General features: G+C 41.2%; 1 protein-coding gene across 6 annotated transcripts; it reads left to right on the top strand.

Moving 5' to 3' along the window:
• Positions 1–10,133: 10,133 nt before the first annotated feature.
• On the top strand, positions 10,134–18,813 carry TTC14 (tetratricopeptide repeat domain 14). 6 transcript variants are annotated; one of them, XR_014318125.1, is made up of 12 exons: positions 10,134–10,320; positions 10,438–10,559; positions 10,748–10,947; positions 11,534–11,618; positions 11,704–11,833; positions 12,418–12,570; positions 13,273–13,344; positions 13,654–13,773; positions 13,867–13,989; positions 14,644–16,256; positions 16,707–16,816; positions 17,354–17,372. XR_014318125.1 is itself a non-coding variant. In XM_082767309.1 (12 exons), exons 1-12 carry the CDS (start codon positions 10,154–10,156, stop codon positions 18,309–18,311), a joined length of 2,358 nt encoding a protein of 785 aa, XP_082623435.1. In that variant the 5' UTR covers positions 10,134–10,153; the 3' UTR covers positions 18,312–18,813. The 6 variants fall into 6 exon arrangements, 5 of the variants coding, with proteins under 5 accessions (XP_082623435.1, XP_082623438.1, XP_082623437.1 ...); XM_082767309.1 differs by having other exon boundaries at positions 14,644–14,761; positions 17,354–18,813; XM_082767312.1 differs by lacking the exon at positions 17,354–17,372 and having other exon boundaries at positions 14,644–14,761; positions 16,055–16,719.
• Positions 18,814–18,909: the final 96 nt, after the last annotated feature.

Genomic DNA, 18,909 nt, shown 5'->3' with positions numbered 1-18,909 from the left:
AAAAATATAATTGTGGACTAATGCATTTGGGCTAAATTCAGTGTTGCTGTCAGTGTTGTGAACTGAGCGGTGTTTGCCATCATGGAACTCTGACTTTCCACATCAACGTTACCAGAAAGCCTGCGGAAAGGACCAGGGGTTTCTGAGGTCACAGCATGTTTTCAGGAGGTCCCAGAACACTGCAAAATAAGTTCAGGGGATGGTCACAAGAGCCCTGTTCAAGATATCACTTAAGTATATGTTTGTCCTAGAGGCTTGTGATTACATTGTCATGTATCCTCGTCTCTCCTGATTTGTTTTGTCTTGGTCGTGATGAAATCTGTGGGTCCTGTTGCTGCAGAGAGGCACAACAGCAGCAGAGAGCAGCCAGGGGAGAGCTTCCCATGCTCAAGCATCACGAAGGGCACATCTGCCCTGCACAAGGAAATTGAGAGCAGCCTCACTTCTTTAATGCAATGTTCCTGAACTAATGTGCCTCCCTGTGAAGCTGGTGTTATGACCTCAGCCTTGGCACCCCACCAAAGTTTCCACGTTGCTGTTGAGACTGCGGCGCTACGTGCAGAGCCTGAATGCCCTAGAGCTGGCCAGCAGCACTGATGGGCTCTCCCCACGGGGTGCCTACTGCCAGGCCAAGCTGCCTGCAGGATTTATGTGTAAAAGGCATGTCAGAGTTGAGAGACTTATCATAGATCAGACTATTTATTGATGCACAGGTTCTGAATTATGTTGCAGCTCAGAAAGCTCACCAAACTCAATTTAAATCCCCCCCCTACCAAACCAAAAGCAAAGGCAGGTGTTCCCGAGGGGACTGTGCAGTGTGAACCTACTGCAGGGATCAGCCGGTGTGCTCACGTACCAGGAGCAGCTGCGCAGTCCCCCAGCATCGTTGCAGCTGCCTCCAGCCCTGGTTAAGCCATCAGGGCTCGCTGTGCCATGGGCTGGGATTTCTCTGCTGCATCGCTCAGGGGCACAGCACAGGAGCTCCCCGTTCATTTTTCTCCCCTGCTGTTTGGCACAAATAAATAATAGCTGGAACTAAAATGGTTAGCATAGGTTTATTAACTTTGAGGGAAACAAGTCATAAAAGGGTAAATTGAAATTAAGTGGGTTGAACACTGGGTAAATCAATAGGATTGTACAAGGGTCACAAAAAGAGGACTTTATTCTATTCCATGACCTTTTGTGAGGACAAGCTTGAGGAAACACATGAGACAGAAAAGAAAAGAATCTGAGCTCTAGCTAAATAGCAATAACCAGATGTTGTTAGCAGGTGCTGTAAGCCCCAAACAGTGGGATTTTGCTACATGATGTCTTATTTGTCAGAATCAAAGCAGCGATGCAGTCTGAGGCCAGGAAGATGCAGGTGGCTCTGCTTCCAAAAGCTCAGTGCCTTCTCATTTGCTCTGGCTGGCATGCAGAAGGGAAGAATTTCTTATCAACAGACAACTGATCTAAAAATAACTCCCTCAAACAGGCTTTCAAGCTTCTTCTGTAGATAGATATTAAGCAGAAGTAATTCTATGACTACTGAGACAAATTCTGTTATTAGGCATTTGCAGAAGGTTCTTGGCAACTGTGGAGCAGCATCCAGGGCAGTGTGTATGGCTGCACAGTGTATTGTAATCATGTGCAAGGCTGCAAACTTGCATGAGCTATTGCTGCAGGCAGCGGTGGCTGCAGTATCTACTACATTACTAGAAACAGACTGAAATAATTTTGAGTATGAAATATAAAATTATAATCTGTGCACAAATTACAGTCATTTTTATATGTATATCTGTGCATATATAGGTCAAAATTACAGTCATCTCCATTTCTGGAATATGATTCAATTGATATGATACCTTTTAATGGAAGCCAAGCAGTTATTTATTTCCTAAAGCTAGTGGTGAGTCAAGAAAAAAATCTAGGTCCAGTTTAACAAAAGGGTGAATGCTGAGTTAGAATAATGTGACTAACTGAACAGTAGAGATCACTGCTAGCTCCTAAGAAAAGGCATTCGCTAAGAGTCTAGGAAAAGAAGTAATTCATTGTAATGAAACCTCCTCATTATGCTACGGATGTGCTCTGGTTGAGCTGTGAAAAAAGGATAGAAAGCAACTGGGAAAGAGCTCATCTGTATCTTGCAAGTCTTAAAAATTTGATGAAATACAACAACAACAACAAAAAATGGATCCAACTAGGAAGAAATGCCAGCTCATCTATTTAAAAAATAAAAATAAAAAAATCTACATGTTTACTGTGAGGGACAAATCTGGAGAGCAGTAATATGAAAGACTGAAAAATCGTTGGATTGTGTTCATATGATGCCAAGACTAAGTTATGCCTTTATATTCATATTATTATTAAATGTAAATAAGAACCTATGTAAGTATATCCCAAATTATGTCCCAAATAATTAGAGGTGAGTACCAGGAGGTAGCACAAAACTACACCAAATTTCTGCTGTTTTTGTGTTCTAGGGTAGGTGATGAGACCATTTTCACTGACAGGATCCTTTTAGTTTTCCATTATGTTTTGCCCTGTAGAAGTGTCCTCTGTTTGTTGATTTTTTAAAAATTATTTATTTATTTTTGGTACGCCTGGGGGCGAAGAATGACTCTAAGATGATTAACATGTTATTATTAAACTATGGGATACTCACTATCCCGTCGAGTGTCAGTGCATTTCATCAGCCCCCACCTGACTGCAGTGCCTGTGCTCAGCTCCCAGGAGCTTTCTGTGGTCTACGGAGAGCGATGTTCATGGTCAGCTGCTGAGTGTGGACCCTGTCACTTGCAAACACTGCGAAGAAAGCAAAGGTGCATAAACACTACTTAGTCACCCGCCAGAATAATACTGTTTTTTAACATTTGGAATAAAGCTAAGGTGAGTTTTCAGATGGAAATATATTGGTGAGATTGGTAATAATGAACAGCAAAGGCCTAAGTGGTAGTTTTCACGGAAAACAGCTGATTTACTTTTTCAGACCAGCTGCTGAGTCTCACGCAAGGCACCTGTGTGATGAAGGAGACCAGCATGCCATGCTCTAATTGATTTTTCCAGCCATGGGCCCATGCCCTTCTGGAGTTTAGCTGGCTGAAGTGAGGGCTTAGAGGGCTGAGCCTTTGCTGCCACAAGCTGCTGTGAGGAAAGCTGAATATCAGGCCTGTCCCTCCTTCCCTTCAGAGCTGCTTTAAGCTGGGTCTTTACTCCCTTTCCCCAAGTTACCTCACAGCTGTGTCTGCGCCTAGCTCTGACCTCCAGACTTGTACCCACACCCAAATCCCAGCTATACTCCTTGGCTCGGAGCTGCCTCACCACCGGGGGCTCACAGGGTGCTTCCTGGGCTGTGTCTGCCCCTGGTCACAGTCCCCAGCCCCGCTCCTGATCCTGACTCGCTGCTCCTCACCCTGCTCACCCCCAGCTGCTGCTGGCAGCCCTGGCTGCTCCCCGACACCTTGTCACTGCAGACTTTGTGTAGCTGGGCACTCAGCTAACTCCGCTTGCTTTGGGGCTTGCAGACAAACTACGTGGACTTCCACGATTGCTGTCCGAGGTCCAGCATTGCACACAGCCAACATCTGAAGTCAATTTCTTAGGTAATGGAGCACTTTTCCCAAATGGCCGAGTGAGACTGAAGGGAGATAGAGATTGACCGTGAAGTGGTTTGTTCAAGCTACAGTTCACCTGCTGATAGAGTTTAATTTCTACCATCCTGCTGCTGTGTCTTTTCAGCTGTGAGAGCCAATGTACAGGATTAGAGAACAGTGGCTTTCTCCCCTGAAAATTTCATTTGTTTTGTTTTTTTGGGTTTTGCCATGGAGCTGGCATTTAATCACTAAGATGTGTCATGCTGCTAAGCTGCATGACAGCTTGATGTACCAAAGGATGCTCCCCTCTGAAAATGTAAACTATTTATGCTGTACATTTGTCTACCTAAGGATTTTCTCCAGTAATGGCTTTCTTTTTTCTTTTTCTTGTTCTTTTTCTTTTTCTTCCCAGCTAAATTACAAATAAGTGTCTGCGTTGCACTTCTGGTACCAGTGAAGCTAAATAGCTCTTTTACTTTTATCTTACTCTATAATATATTTGTCTTCTCTGTAATCATTATTTTAAAGCATGAAGGCAATAATATGTTTTCCCCGTGGGGGAAAAAAAAAAAAAAAAAAAAAAAAAAAAAGATTTTTATATCACACTACCCAAGCTGTCACTTTCTCTTGCTCTTTGTGGCTTCTAACATAGCCCTTGAAGAGCCCAAATGGCTGCTTCATCTCCCAGCTGCGTGAGATGCCATTTCTGAAGTAGAATACAGAGGGTTATGGCCCAACAGGAACCTTCTGCTGCTCCCAGTCTGCAATTACAATCTTAAACTTCTCATTATAGCCTTCCTGTTATACTTTAATACCTTGTTATATTTTAATACCTCCATTTGGCCCTACTGTAGACACTGTGTATCTTAATCTCATTTTCCCTGTCCCATATCCTCCACTTGTGTTTTTTGTTTGTTTGTTTGTGTTTTTTTTTTTTTTTCATTTTTTGTTGTTGTTGTTTTGGTTTGGTTTGAACAGCACTTTATTACACGAGATTTCTCAGACTCTAGGTAGTTTTTAACTGCCTGACCCTGTAAATTGTTTCCCTGCCACCCATCACTTACAAGAGGGCATTGTTAGCCCTGGCTGGGACAGGCTTTTCCTTTCTCTTGGCACTCAATATCAAAAGGACATTGAGGGTACTGGGAGAAATCCATCTCACATTTGGAAACTTCCAAACCTGTTCTGGATCGCAGGGCCCCCAAGGCTGTTTGGATGCAGTGCTTTATTTGAATTCACTGCTTTTGAAGAAAAAATGTTCCTTGTATTTTTCAGAGCCAACAAGACAATTCAACCACGTTTGCTCAAAATGTTAGTTTTCAGGACCAACCTTCTCCTGGATTAGTGACCTTTTGTAAACTTGTGATTGTATATGTTCTGTCTAGCATAAGCCAAGTCTTAGGACATTTTTTTAAAGGACCACATTATTTCCTTCTAAATTTTCAAAGTAAGGAAACGTTGTGTTGGATCTCTGATAAACTCTTGCTGTCAGTGAAGATGCAAATTAGAACTTGACCAGACTGAATTGTGCTTATCAGAATTTTGTTGCTGGCTTTTTATAGAGAGTATGTTGACATTTTGTACAGATGGAAAATTTGATTTTCTTTCTCCCACTTACTGTTCTCCTACACATGTACACACAGTCCCTCATGTATAGAGTTGTCAGTTTTATGAGGATCATATCACAATTACAGGAGGAGAGTTTTAAACACCAGCGTTTTACATTTATATGTTTATTCTGCACTTACAGTCAGCCAGGCACAGAGCTACGTCTGTAATTCCTTGTGACAGCAAACAATCCATTTGCATATGTAAGAACTTCATTTGTGGTACTAATTATCATCCTTCCTTAGGGCAGAATTTTCAAAGGTATTTGTACACCTAACCTACTTACATGTTTTTGGAAACCTTGTTTGGCACCATTGTGTGACGTCAGCTGGCAATTTCTTTAAAAATAAAGAATTTGATATCATTTTAGAGAACATGAATGACTCTGCATTAGATTTGGAATGCAATATTTTAGATTGTACTAGAAAAAAAGAGAGTGAGAGACAGAGAGAGAAATTCTGGCTCATGTTGTACTTCTGACATGTGTCTCTTCATTTTGAGTCCAAGTCAATGATTTTTACCTGCACGTATACACACCTTTCTTTCACAGTATTTTTTTTCACACTTCCTATTTCCTTGTTTCTGTGTTAGATTTTATTTGCTTCAGACCTTCTGTTCCCTGTGATTATGTATGTGAGTTCAACTGCCTTATTAAGACAAGAAGCTGGAGAAAATCAACAGATGTTTATTATTTACATTTCAACAGCCGCAGCCAGACAGTGTCTGGATGTTGACACTTGATTGCACTGATGTGTAGTGATTAATGCTTTCCTAATTGTAGACAGCAATGCAAGCACAGAGAACTTAATGACTGATTTCTGACTTTCATGCTTGACCTGAAACCTGAACCCTTAAAATCTTCATCCAAATTTCATCAGAAGCACAAAATTTCCCATTAAAATCAGTGACAGTTGTGGCTGTCTCAGCCATTATAACTTGTCCATAGAGCCAAAAGGCAACAGATTTTACTTTTGCCTGGCATTGAAGGAGAAAAAAAAAAAAAAAAGGAAACCTCTAATGATGAAAGTTATAAACCAAATAATTATCGATTTCAGTGCAGATATACTTTTTTTTTTTTTTTCTCTTTTTTATGGCATGTTAATTTGTCTGCATGTCAGTCCAGCTTTCTTGATTTAACACTGTAAGGAATTCACAGAAAATGAAAATGTTTAAAGAAACAGATACCATATTAATGTATCAGTTTGGTGTTTCACGATTCCATATTGTGGTTTGTCTCTGCTTTTGCTTGTTGATTGGAAAGCCAAGCCTCTTCTGTCAGGAGGCTAATGGGTGCCCTTACTACACATGAAGGTCACTATTCATGGCTGTTAGCTAGTGGAATTATACTATCCAGCTAATATGAGAATTAACTTGTTTTCTGTTTGCAAAAGTATTTGCTTAATCTCTGTATTTCTAGACAATTCTTACAGGAAAGGAGAACTAATTGGGCATTATATCAGACCATCTCAGCATATCAACTTTACTAGAAGTTTCACCTATTTAGGACAAAACTCAATTTTTGATACATTTTATTTGTTTCAAATAAAGCTGTGTTCTTACACCAAATAGGAGCAAACATGGAGATAATCTGTAGTGAGAAGCTGCCAACTATTTAACTCTTCATGAGTTAAGACAGCTTTTATTTTTTAAGAAAATAATTTCCAATATTTGCTAATTGCTCTTTAGTATTTATTGTGTATGCTGCACAAATGGAAGGTTAGAGAAACTGACTATGAGATACAGGAAGAGAGGAGGTTTTTTGTTTGTTTGTTTTTGTTTGTTTGTTTGTTTGTTTGTTTTAAACCAGGAACAGGAGAACTCCAATGGATTTACATTTTCAAAATACTTCAGGGACTTCTTTAAACTCCTTAGGAAGTTTCCTATATGTCATGTGACAGTTTTGAAAGATGAGAATTGTGGTGAAAGAACTTTACAATGAAAATGTGAACACTGCTCTACTGATGATGAGAGGCTGTTAATAATCGAGAGCCATATGCTTGAAGTTAAAAATCTCATAGCACTTGCAGACTTGAGATCAAATATTGTTTCTGTATTTTGCTATGTGCTGGAACTCTAATTTGGGGCTGTAAGTAATGATCTGTCTCCTGACTGAAAAGCTGCAGTGCTGACTGTAAATTGTAATGGTTTACTCTGAAAACATGACAGCTCCTTCACTATAAAGCAGCAGATACGATCAGTCTGTGGAGTGAGAGGCTGGAAAGTTTGTAGAAAACACAGAAACCTGTCTGCGCAGAGCACCTTCTGCTGAGTCCCTCGCGTATCACAGGCATTTGCGCTGTAGGCAGTGTGTCTCGACATGTTGCATGCTGTACAGGTGGGTGTACGCATATTGTCTGTGTAATGATTATCACTCAATTGCCTGACTGGTGTTCCTGTCGAATAAGCAAACCTTCACTCATGACAGCCTGTTTTTTCACAAGCAAGTGAAAAATGTCAATGTCAATGTTTACTTCAGTAACATTTTCAGTCTCACCTGAAACCTTCAGACCCTTGTCACTAATCTGCAAGCACAAAATGCCACACCAAGTGCTCGAGCAGTAATCCCTGCAGCCGCACAAAGGCTCAGCGGTGCCACTGCCTGCAGAGTTTGACAGAAATTGCCGACAGTCACAGGGGGTTCTCAGCTGACATTTCTTAACTGTTATTTCTGTTGTACTCCAGCAGTGTCTAATTGTTCATTCAGAGCCTGGGCAGTTTCCACTGTCCGTCTTTGCATAATTGTTACACAGGACCAAGTATTCTTTGTCTGCACAATGCAAGAAATGTGAGAAGTGAAAAGGTCCATGGCACCACAAACGGGTGCTCAGGTTATCTCCAAGTGAGTCTCCATGTCACTGAAACCTTACTCTCCCTCGCAGACCGTGCCAAAGTTAGATTCGGGAGGAACATGTTAAAAAGGGAAATGCTTGAATGTGCACAGCCTGGGTGGTACAGCCACTCAGAGTTTGGTGTTGTGTTCACACCTCCTCCATCAGAATTCGGTGCTTATGTCTGCAGACATAATGTGTTTCACAAAGGAGAGCTGCTAACTGGCTAGCAATTATTATGCACCAAACTTCCCTTCACCACTCTTAAACTAAGTCTGTTGGGCATCACATCATCTTTGAACAAACCCTCTGCTGCCTCATAAATTATCAGAAATGCTGGGCAGCAGGACTGCTTTTGGGAGAGCTGTCCAAAAGCCACTCTGACAAAACAGCTGGAAGTACAGCTCCTCATGTTAGTTCTCATTAGTACCATTAATTTTGTCTTCCTTAGCCCAAAACGTATTTGGTTGCACATTTCACTTCCATTTGCAACAGGCTAAAATTTGCTTCAAATCTGTCCAACCTTTGCAGAACAGAACATTTTGACAAGCGTGATCTTGGAGGATCTAATCTTTCTGTCAGTGATAAAATGTGGCTCTTGACACAAAATCCTTTCCTCCATGCAATTTTCTTGTAAGCTTTACCACTGATATTGTATACCTGGGAACGTTTGAAAAGCAGCTTGACCTTGCTGCATTCAAGCTGTGCTTACTGGAGTTTGATGAAAATCTGCTTAGTGTTTCCCATATCCGCTTTAAAATTCTCTCACTCCAATCGGTTTGGGGGTTGTTCAGGGGCCCTGCCGCTGTGAGCTGGAGCCTGGGTTCAGAGGTAGCTTGGTGTAAAGTCACAGCTTTGGATTGTGAAGCTATAGGGTGCGTGATGGATCTCGGGAGCTGCCTTTTATTATGTGCTGAGCTAAACTGTAGGAAGACTGACATCAAACTCATTCGGACATTTCTGGTTTCAGAGTATGTGGAACGCTCCTCTTTGAGTAGGGTGATGTGTTGGCTTGTGCCACTCGCTCCTGCAGGAGCAGGACACTTCCTTTGCTTGTGTAGAAAAAAATTCACCACAGAGAACATGAAGAGAGGTTTTTAAGAGCACAGAGAATATCCAGACGGCATCCCATAAGAGGAAAGGACAGCCAGTGAGTGCCCTGGGTGAGGTGGGGCCATGCACAAAGGTTCTTATTTAACAGCTGTCCTGCTCTGGCAAAGATGTTTCTGAAGATGGGATGATCTGGCCTATGTTAGTGTGTTTGATTAAAGTAACTGCGGAATTTGTTGGGCCCAGGTAAAGTGTAGTATAGCTGACTATATCCTTGTTTATTTAATTATTTTTTGTTGTTGATGTTGAAAAGATCTTTGCAGAATCACTCTTTACACCGTTCTGTTGCTGACGTGCTGTCTCCTTGTCAGACGTCCCTGTTGATAGCAGCAGAAGCAAACAGGGAGCAGCAATCACTTTATGTATGGAATTAACCCTTATGTCCGGGGGTAACTAGCTACGCTGTGTGTTAACTTCATTTAAACCACTGAATTTCCTCAAGTGCGATTGATTTCTACTTGCAGAAGAAAACGTCTGTAAGAAAAGCCAGCAATTACAGGCGGTTCGGCCTGACCGACCTGGCGATATCCTGCCCCTTGTGCCGGGGGCAGAGCCCACATTCCCTCACCGGGCTTCCCCTTCCCCCTGTGACACGGTGCGGGGACGAGCCCCCAACCGGGGACCGACCGCAGGCGTGAGGGGGCCCCGCGTCCCCTCAGCCCGGGGGCCGAGCACCCCAACACCTCCGGTCCCCGAGGGCTCCCCCCGGCCCCGCCGCCTCCCTCAGGCGGCTTCCGCGGGGCGCAGCGTCCCCTGGCGGCCCGGCGCAACGCCGCGGCTGCGACCGCGCGGCCGGGCACGGACTGGGGCCACCTCCAGCCGCTTCCACCCGTTTTTAATTCCCCGTCAGGCCGGCGGCGCGGGGCGGCCGGTTCCACACAGAGCTCCCCACCGCGGGCGCCTCCCCGAGGCCTCCAGCTCGTCAGAGGGCGCTGCGGCCGCCGCCTCCTCCCTCCTTTCCTCCCTCCCTCCTTCCCCCAGCCCCACCCGCTGCCTCCTGCGGCCGTTCCGCTTCCGTGCGGGGCCGGGGCCGGGATGGAGCGGGATCTGCTGCGGCAGGTGCTCAACTACCACGGCCCCGGGCTGCTGGCGCTGCTCCGGGCCGAGCAGCACGACAACCCCGACTTCCGAGGGCTGCTGCCACCGCCGGGGACAGCCCCCGAGTCGCCCCGCGGGGGAGCGCTCCGCTCGCAGGCCGTGTGGTGAGGGGCTGAGGGGTCCTGGGGGAGTCCTAAGGGGTCCCCAGGGGGTCTCCAGAGGGTCCCCAGGGTGTCCCGGGGCCGTCCCCAGAGCCCTCAGCGCCTTGTCGTTCCCCGCAGGAGCGAGGTGACGGGCCTGGAGGCCGACATCCAGCGCTTCATCGCGCAGAAGGCCGACCTGCTGTTCGCGCAGTCCTGGCAGCCCAATGGCCCCATCGCCGAAAACATCGAGGAAGATGATGGTGAGAGACGGGGCTGAGGTGTTCGCTGGTGTGCCTTCTGGGCCAAGCCTGAACTTTTTTTTTTTTTTTTGCTGTAAACACACCGTATTTTAAAGTTGCTGTTTGGCTTTTTACTGTTATCGTCAATTATTTTGTGTTCTCGGGTTACAGCTCGGTCGTTTTGTGACTGAACGTCTCGTGTGTTGCAGAATGTTACGCTGTCATGCCTCCGCTGGAGCAGTTCATGGAGGTTCCCGGGGAGCTCCGGAGAGAATTATTTTTTCGAGATATTGAACGCGGCGACGTTGTGATTGGGAGGATTACTTCCATTCGTGAATTTGGCTTTTTCATGGTGTTAATGTGTCTGGGAAGTGGTTTGATACGGCAGATTGCAGACTTAGAAATCACTGTAAGATATAGCTTCAGTTACTCTTTTACTCTTACTGGTATGGGGTTGTGTTTTACATCTCGTAACCGAGTGCTAGGAGTAAAGGTAAGCTGAGCTTTAAGATAGCAAATGCTAACAGACGTTAAGGACAACTTGTGATGCTTTGCTCAGTCAGCAAGTGCTTTCATTATGTCCCATACTCCAAATGTATTTCTTGGGAGTTGGAAAGTTCGTCGTTTATGGATGCATAGATTTTGATTTGAACCAGGCCATACATTTAATTTGACATACGTTAAAGATTAAACTAATCTTAATTTTGGGGAGGGAACAAAAAAAACTTTGTTTAAACTCTTTCAACTAATTATCTATTAAGTATGAGGAAAACTGGGCTAGTCTGTTGGCTCCAGTGTTGTTATTATATGCTTTATGTCAGAGGAAAAAGTGTTTCTGTATTTAAAAACATCTGTATATGTGTATTACAAGATAACAACCTTTCAACATGTAAAGTTGTGCGGGTGAGATTGTGGGTTGATGGTAAAAACATGGAAAGTTAGTGATGCCAGCTGCTTGCTTCTCTTCACACGATCCTTCCTTGGCTCTCTTGCAGGCTCTTTGTCCATTGCGAGATGTGCCTCCTCAAAGCAACCACGGAGATCCTTTATCTTATTATCAAGCTGGAGATCTTATTCGAGGCAAGTAGCCACAAACATTGCCAGCAATTTGTCTCATTTTTGCGAAGCTTCTACCATTTTGTCTTAACTTATATTGTTTCTGTAGCTGCAGTCAAGGATGTTGATCGTTACCATGAGAAGATCACGGTATCGCTCTACAGCTCAGCTCTTCCACCAAATCTCTCTAGTATAACGCTAGGAGTAATCACCTCTGATGACTTACCTCTACATTATAAGTAAGCACATGCTATTCAGTTATACTAACTATATATATTCACTGTGTCTGAAGTGTCTTTGATAGGCTGTCCTTTAAAGTTGTCAGGGTTGTTTCTGATTTAATTAGGTAACTACATACATTTTATTGTTACTTGCTATCACGTACTTTTTTCTAGATGTGTTGTGTGTGCTTGGTTTTTAAAAATCTGTCCCAAAACTTAAGAAAAGTAAAAAGCACAATGAGGTTGTGTTCTCTAAATGTAAAACTTGAGGTATCTGTCATTATGGGACTGGGTTAGCAATGATAAACAGTAAGCTTAAATAAATAAGTAAATAAAAAGACTTGAGAGACTGACGTATTAAATGCTTAAGATTTCCCTTAGTAGAAAGAAGGACACGGCTGTCTGCAATTTTTGAAGGCTTTCGTATGTCCTAGAGATGCCTAGGTTGGTGCCAGAATAGGCTTCAAAAGCTGTCTTAGGCTGAAGGAAATAAGCATTGCTTAAATGGTGTGAAAATTTATGCTAATGAAAAGGACTAAATGTAAATATAGAATTGAGTGTAGTGTCCATGAGGTTTTACGTACATTGGTGCTTTCTTTAAGGCGAAGCATAGAAGTTGCTAATTCAGCAGAGACATTTGAAGAGGTTTTGCATCGTTCCCGAGGATTTGATAATCCATCGTTAATTGAATATTTAACAGAAAAACTAGGAATAAGTGAATCAAATCCACCGTCTTTAATGAGAAGTCTTCAAATGTAAGTCATTTTTACATTATTCCTTTCCTATGACTTTGTGAAAGTTATTCTAATCCATTGAAATAGGTTTGTGAGTGAAAATCCTGAACTACTTGATGCTTTTCTGAAATCTCAACTTGCAGGATTGCAGCTATTGTGTCCCTAATGTTTTTAAAAGCATACACCTCTGGAATAAGAAATTAACATTATATTTGTTCAAGTAAATAAGATACCTTATCAAACTGCACACCTAATGCCAAGATTTTATGAAGTTATTATTTAGATCTTGTCAGCATCTTTGGATTGAAATGCAGGATGCTCAAGCTTTAATATGGCAGAAAAGATAAGTTTATTCACAATGTTTATTGGAGTAATAGATCTGTCCTTTAAGTTAAATGTTTATGCTATATATATATACATTTAGTGCTCATATATATGCAATGATTATTGTGGTCTTCCATATATTATGCCCCGAAGCAGGTGTGAATATGCTATATTTTTGTTAAATGTGCTGCAGCCATGCTGGTTCAATTCGGCTCTTTAGAACAGGCTGGGAAAATCTGGTGTCAGAAATGCGAAAGAGCATGCCCAATTGTGGGAGAGTGGTAATGCATTCAATAAATAATGTTTCAGCTTATTTCAAATGCATTACATATTGTAAGATTAATTTTGTACGTTTGTAAGTCAACTCGAGGGTGTGGGGTTTTTTTGTTTGTTTTAAAGGAAAAATATTGATGAAGAAGATTTTGCCCCTGCATTGAGGAAAAAGCAGTCTGCAGCTTGGGCCCTAAAATGGTACGTAGAGCGTTATTTTCTTGTAAAGAGTTTATTGTAAGGTTAGATTAGGCTATGGCTTACATTTCTTGAAAGAAAATAGACTTTGAATCATACGTTCCACAGCGCACATGTGCTGCGATGTAACCAAGAGGGCCTGCTCAGAAGCAGAATGTCCATATCACGTTAATTTGAAATGTTAGCCTTAAGTACGCTATAAGAAGATAAAGTTCTGTTATTGCTTGTTTGGAACTCTAATTTGTGAGTTCCTGAGAGAACACAATCTGTAGACTAACCATACATAGTATTTTTTAAACTATTTTTTTCCAGTGTGAAGGCTGGGGTTGATTATTTTAAGGATGGGCGCCACGTGGAAGCCATGAATGAGTACAACAAGGCTTTGGAAATAGATCCACAGAATGTTGAAGCTTTGGTAGCCCGTGGAGCTCTGTGAGTCTGCTTGTTTCATTGTAGGTCTGCAGGTTTCTTACTTTGTGAAAGACGAGCATCATTAAAATCTGTGCAACATGTGTGTTGTTCTAGGTATGCAACAAAAGGAAGTCTGAACAAAGCCATAAGTGATTTTGAAATTGCATTAGAAAACTGTCCTACCCACAGGAATGCAAGAAAATACCTTTGTCAGACACTTGTGGAAAGAGGCGGGCAGTAAGTGTTGGGGTTGTGTTTTTGCTTGGCTGTTAACGCTTTTTCTTACAACATTCTTTAATACGATCCGACTTAGGGCACAGATTGCCATCTGGCCTTCCTGGTGTGTGTGTGTTGGAAATACTCCTGCTTGTGCAGATGGTTTACACTTTCTACTCTGTTCTAGTTAAAATCCTCACAAGATAGTTAAGATTTGATATCCTTTCCCTTGGTAGGTTACCAGGTTTGTGTAAAGTTTTGTGAAATGTCTGAAGATGTTCCTATATGTATAGGAATATATATATGTATTGTATACTTCAAGAAAGTGTTCGTTACAAAATCACATTCCATCACTTGTGTCCTGTTAAATATTTGTTAGGCATGTAACACAAAATTTAGCTTCTGAATTTTCAGGGAATAGATTTCTTAAGACCTGTGTAAATAAGATACATAGTATATTTGAAACTGGAATTGAAATTCTACAGAATATTATTTCTAATGATGAGTAGAAGACAAAAATGCTTCTATTGCTGTTTCATTTCTGTACTGAGATAGGCTGGGATGATAGGGTCTTGGAGGGATGCAGTGGCAGCGTCCTAGTGCAAGTAAGATTGTCCTAAAAAGAAACTCAAGTTCTGTGGCTTAACTGTATATAAATTTTCATTTGAATGTTAGGTTGGAAGAGGAAGACAAACTACTGAATGCTGAGAGTTACTACAAAAAAGCCCTAAGCGTGGATGAGACTTTTCAGGAAGCAGAAGAGGCCTTAACGAAACTCCGTAAGCATATGCAGGTGATTCTTTACTTTCTCTTCATATTAATTCTGTCAGAATTAATTCATCTTAATTCTGTTACAATAAATAACAATAATCATATTAAATCTTTTGAACAGAGGGGCTTGAAGTTGGTCATTTGTCTTACTCTCTGCTTCCCTTCTCCACAATAAATCTTTTATAGTGAGCATTATGGCTGTACCTACCAGAAGAAAGGTACCTCTTGATGACTCCGCTGTTTTGAGCAGGACAGTAAAGAAATGCCTAACAATGGAGATGAGGAAAGAGGATAAAACCATTAGCCTTAGCTAAAGCATGGAGGAGAATATTCCATCACAGAAGCATGATTATTAATGTTAAATATTTTGTGAGTAGAAACATGAAAAGTACAAAACCCTTAGGCAAGTCAAAAAGCATTGTGTGCCCTGATACCAGCAGGATGCTTTGCGTTTGCAAAAAGATAGAGTAACACCTGCCCAAGCTAACTCACAGGAAGATTGCACAAGGGGAAACTAGTAGGTGATTTAAAGGAATACAGCAGGGCTGGAGGGCAGACAGTTTTGAATATCTTAGCTTTCTTTTCTGGTGTCTTTTTTCTTTCTTCCCTTGCACACAGCATGTTTCCCAGGTGAGCCCTGGTGAGTGTCTGTGCTAATCTGTGTTGTCCTTTTTTTCCTTTTTCCTTTTATTTACCTCCTTTCCTTGTATTGTCTTGCAGAGAGGATCAGCTTAAGGTATAGCAATAAGGAACAGGCTTGTTGTGTTCTGTGCTTCTGCATATAAGTAAAGAGACTGAGGTAGATGCCTTACCTGATGCTTCTTCAGTTGGTGGAGCCATAATGCTGACAGATCGTGTTGAAAGAAGGGAAAGAGGAGCTATGACAAGCTTTTTGATAAAAACTGACTGCATTACAGATAAACTGTTTTATGGTATTTGAGCACTATCCACATTTGGTTGCTTTAGAAAGATCTTGAAGTCTTTTCTAAAACGATGAACATTTTACCCTCCTTCAGAATTTTTCTGATATTCTCATTGATGAAGCAGATAAACAAGATGTTTATTTGTTGGTTTGCATAGCCTTTTGTTCAATTAAGGATTTTCTTTAATTTATTTGTTATGGCAACTGCTAAGTTTTGAAAACTATCATCTGGCTTTCTGCTTATTCTGAATAGAGCTACTACTTAGGACCATAGATTGCAGAAGTCTCATCTTTAAGAGACCTTAATAGTGTGTCTTTGAGGATTGTTCAGCTGATAATCAGACACTGTTGCATTTCTATGTATTTTAATATGTACGTCTGATACTGTCACAGTTGTGCTAGAATGGCTGAAACAACACAAAAGTGAGTTTTCCTGTAATACTGATTATGTGTTCTTCTTCGATGCATTTTCTTCTGAATTGGACCGTTGCTGCTGTATCTGACATCTGGTGCTGCTCATCACCAACAAACCCTTGGAACATGATTTCTTACGTAAACTATGCGTCAAACTGGTTTGTGAAATTGTTACAAAATGGTTTGTATGCAAACATGGGCAACTTGAACACATTTTACAATGGGCTCTGCCATATTTTACTTGTGAACTACAATAACAATACTTTGCCTCAAATCTTTTTTCCTTTCCTCCCCTCTTTTCCCCATATTGCTAACGTTGTGGTTTTCCTGCATACACTACCTATACCTTTTGGGGTATGTGCTTCATGGTGTGCTGGATCACGGGTACCACTGCAATGGCTGGCCAAATATATTTTTAATGGATAAAAACTGCAATATGGTCATTAACATAAACTTGATTATTACAACGGCCAATGCCAAACTTCTGAACAATATTAATTCTTGATCTGGGAATCCTGGTAAAAACATCCTTGCTGTAATTATACATTTGAATGGGGCTGGGGACATGGGAAAAATACCTGCGTTAACACTTTCAATACATTTTTTTTTATGATGTTTGGGTTCAAAAAAGAAATCTTTGGAAATGAGGGAGAAGCAAGCTGCAAAAGAAGAGAGACAGAAAGAAAAGAGAATAGAAACAAGTGCAGAAAAATTGCGTAAGCTTTTAAAAGAAGAAAAAAGGTAACCTTGTTGTATTCAGTATACTGATTCTTGAGCCTATTAAGCCAGCATGTGAGCTTTTTTCATTAATAAAAGAAAAAAAGCACAGCAAACCAGTAAGTTATGAGCTGTTAAGGGGCCCATTTTAAGTACTAGAATTTCTGGTAGTTAAAGCACAAGTCAGGTAGCAGGTACTGACAAAGGATGGTGCATAAAGATAAAGCAACACAATTCCATGGTTGTGTCCCAGTCACTTTCTTTTAACCTAGGCTGATGGTAAAATAAGCTCTAATGTTAGCAGTTACTAAATTTTGCTATTAAGTCCTTATCTGCAATCCTAACTTATTGTACCTGCATTAACCACTGAAACGGCCTTAAGATACATCGTTCAGTGGATTTCTTAGTTAAGAAAGGATATTTGAAATTGTCTTGCCAGGTCAGGCCCAATTTCCATTTATACTTTCCGGTCCAATCTCAGCCATACTATGGGGAGTACAGATTTACTTTCTTTTTTTGCCTGATTCTAAAGATTATCTCACAGGTTAATTACATTTTCAGGTTGAAGAAGAAAAGGAAAAGATCAACTTCCTCCTCTTCCTCCTCCTCTTCGTCCTCGAGTGACTCTTCATCAGACGTATCAATTTCTTCTTCCTCCTCTTCCTCTGATCACAAGAAACACAAGAAAAAACATCGGCGTAGATCAGAGTCTTCCCGTAGTTCCAAAAAACGCTCCTCTAGAGCTTCTTCACATTACAAAGATCAGGTTAAGAAAGAGGAGTGGTATTCACCTCCGGCTGATACCTCTGCCTCTTTCCTGAACCAAAGTTTTGAAATGGAAAAACTGCTGGAAAGGCAGGACAGCTTAGCATGTCCAAAAACAGAGGTAAGAGAGAAAGACAGACACTGTTCTCTGTCGAGGACTTCAGGTGATGATGAAGACACTTTTGGAGGTAGGTCTGAAGATTCGAGAGATTCTTACAGTAGTTCTAGAACTCAGGCAAGTAGTAGCAAAAGTGAAAAATATCATAAAACGGACAGATTTTTCTCCAGTAGGAGGGGATATTCAGGTTCGTATTATAAGTCAGATGATAAAATGAGGATGCATTACTTTAGGAAATCAGAAAGGGACATAGAGGGGAGAAGAGAACAGTTTAAAAAGCATGGCTCAGATCAAGACAGGTATTACATGTCTCCATCAGGGTCCGACTATTCTGGCAAGTCAGTGGGAAAGTACAGATCATATTCTAGCACTCATTTTCATGAAGGTGATAAAAGTTATGGTAGTGATAGGCATGCATTAAGTCAGCATAGAAGTGAAAGTGGGTATAAGAGTAGGGAAAGGTATCATGAGGAGTCTAATAAAACAGAGGAACCTGACAAGGAAACTTTAAATGGTGCAGAACAAACTGAAAGTGGCATTAAAAGAAACCTGCCCCAGAACTTAGTTAACATATTCAATCAAATTGCTGAATTTGAGAGGGAAAAAGGAAGTAAGCAGAAGAAACAAAGTACATAAAATGATTTTCTGCTGGATGGTTAAATTAATTTTTATTTATATTTCTCTTAAAGAAAAACAAATGCTCTTGAAATGCATATGAAAAGCGACAAGCAGAATTTGTTATGTCTTGCAGAATGTCAGGCTTCTTAAGGTAAAGATTGTATGGTAGAAAGACATGCAAGGATATCTTACATAAAGTATCAGTTATTATTTAAAATCAAGGTTTCCTGTGCTCTTAACTTAGGATGTTCTGTACAATATTCTTTGTGTAATGGGGTGAAATTGTTTGATTCTCTTGGACTGTAGTTAGTTGTGTAACTTACATCAAATATGCACTTTCAAGCAAGCGTTTTTCTTTTTTTGTTGTTTTTTTGTTTGTTTGTTTTTTTCTCCCTTCTTCCCCTGGGGTACTATTGACTGTTAGCTATTTTTGTATCAAACTTCAACTTCCAGGTATTGAAGGGGAATAAGTAAATGACACACATATTCCTTCAATGTATATAGCTCATTTCATCATTAAATTTTCTTAATTTTGTGTCTTGGTTTTGTTTATGTCACTGGGATGTTTGATACTGGTGCACTGGTTATATATGCTGCTTAAGTGAACTGAACCCCC

The sequence above is a fragment of the Aythya marila genome, assembly GCF_965140915.1.
Source record: "Aythya marila genome assembly, chromosome: 9".
Classification (NCBI taxonomy): Eukaryota; Metazoa; Chordata; class Aves; order Anseriformes; family Anatidae; genus Aythya; species Aythya marila.
The sequence above is the reverse complement of the archived record's forward strand: the minus strand, read 5'-3'. Positions and strand labels throughout refer to the sequence as shown.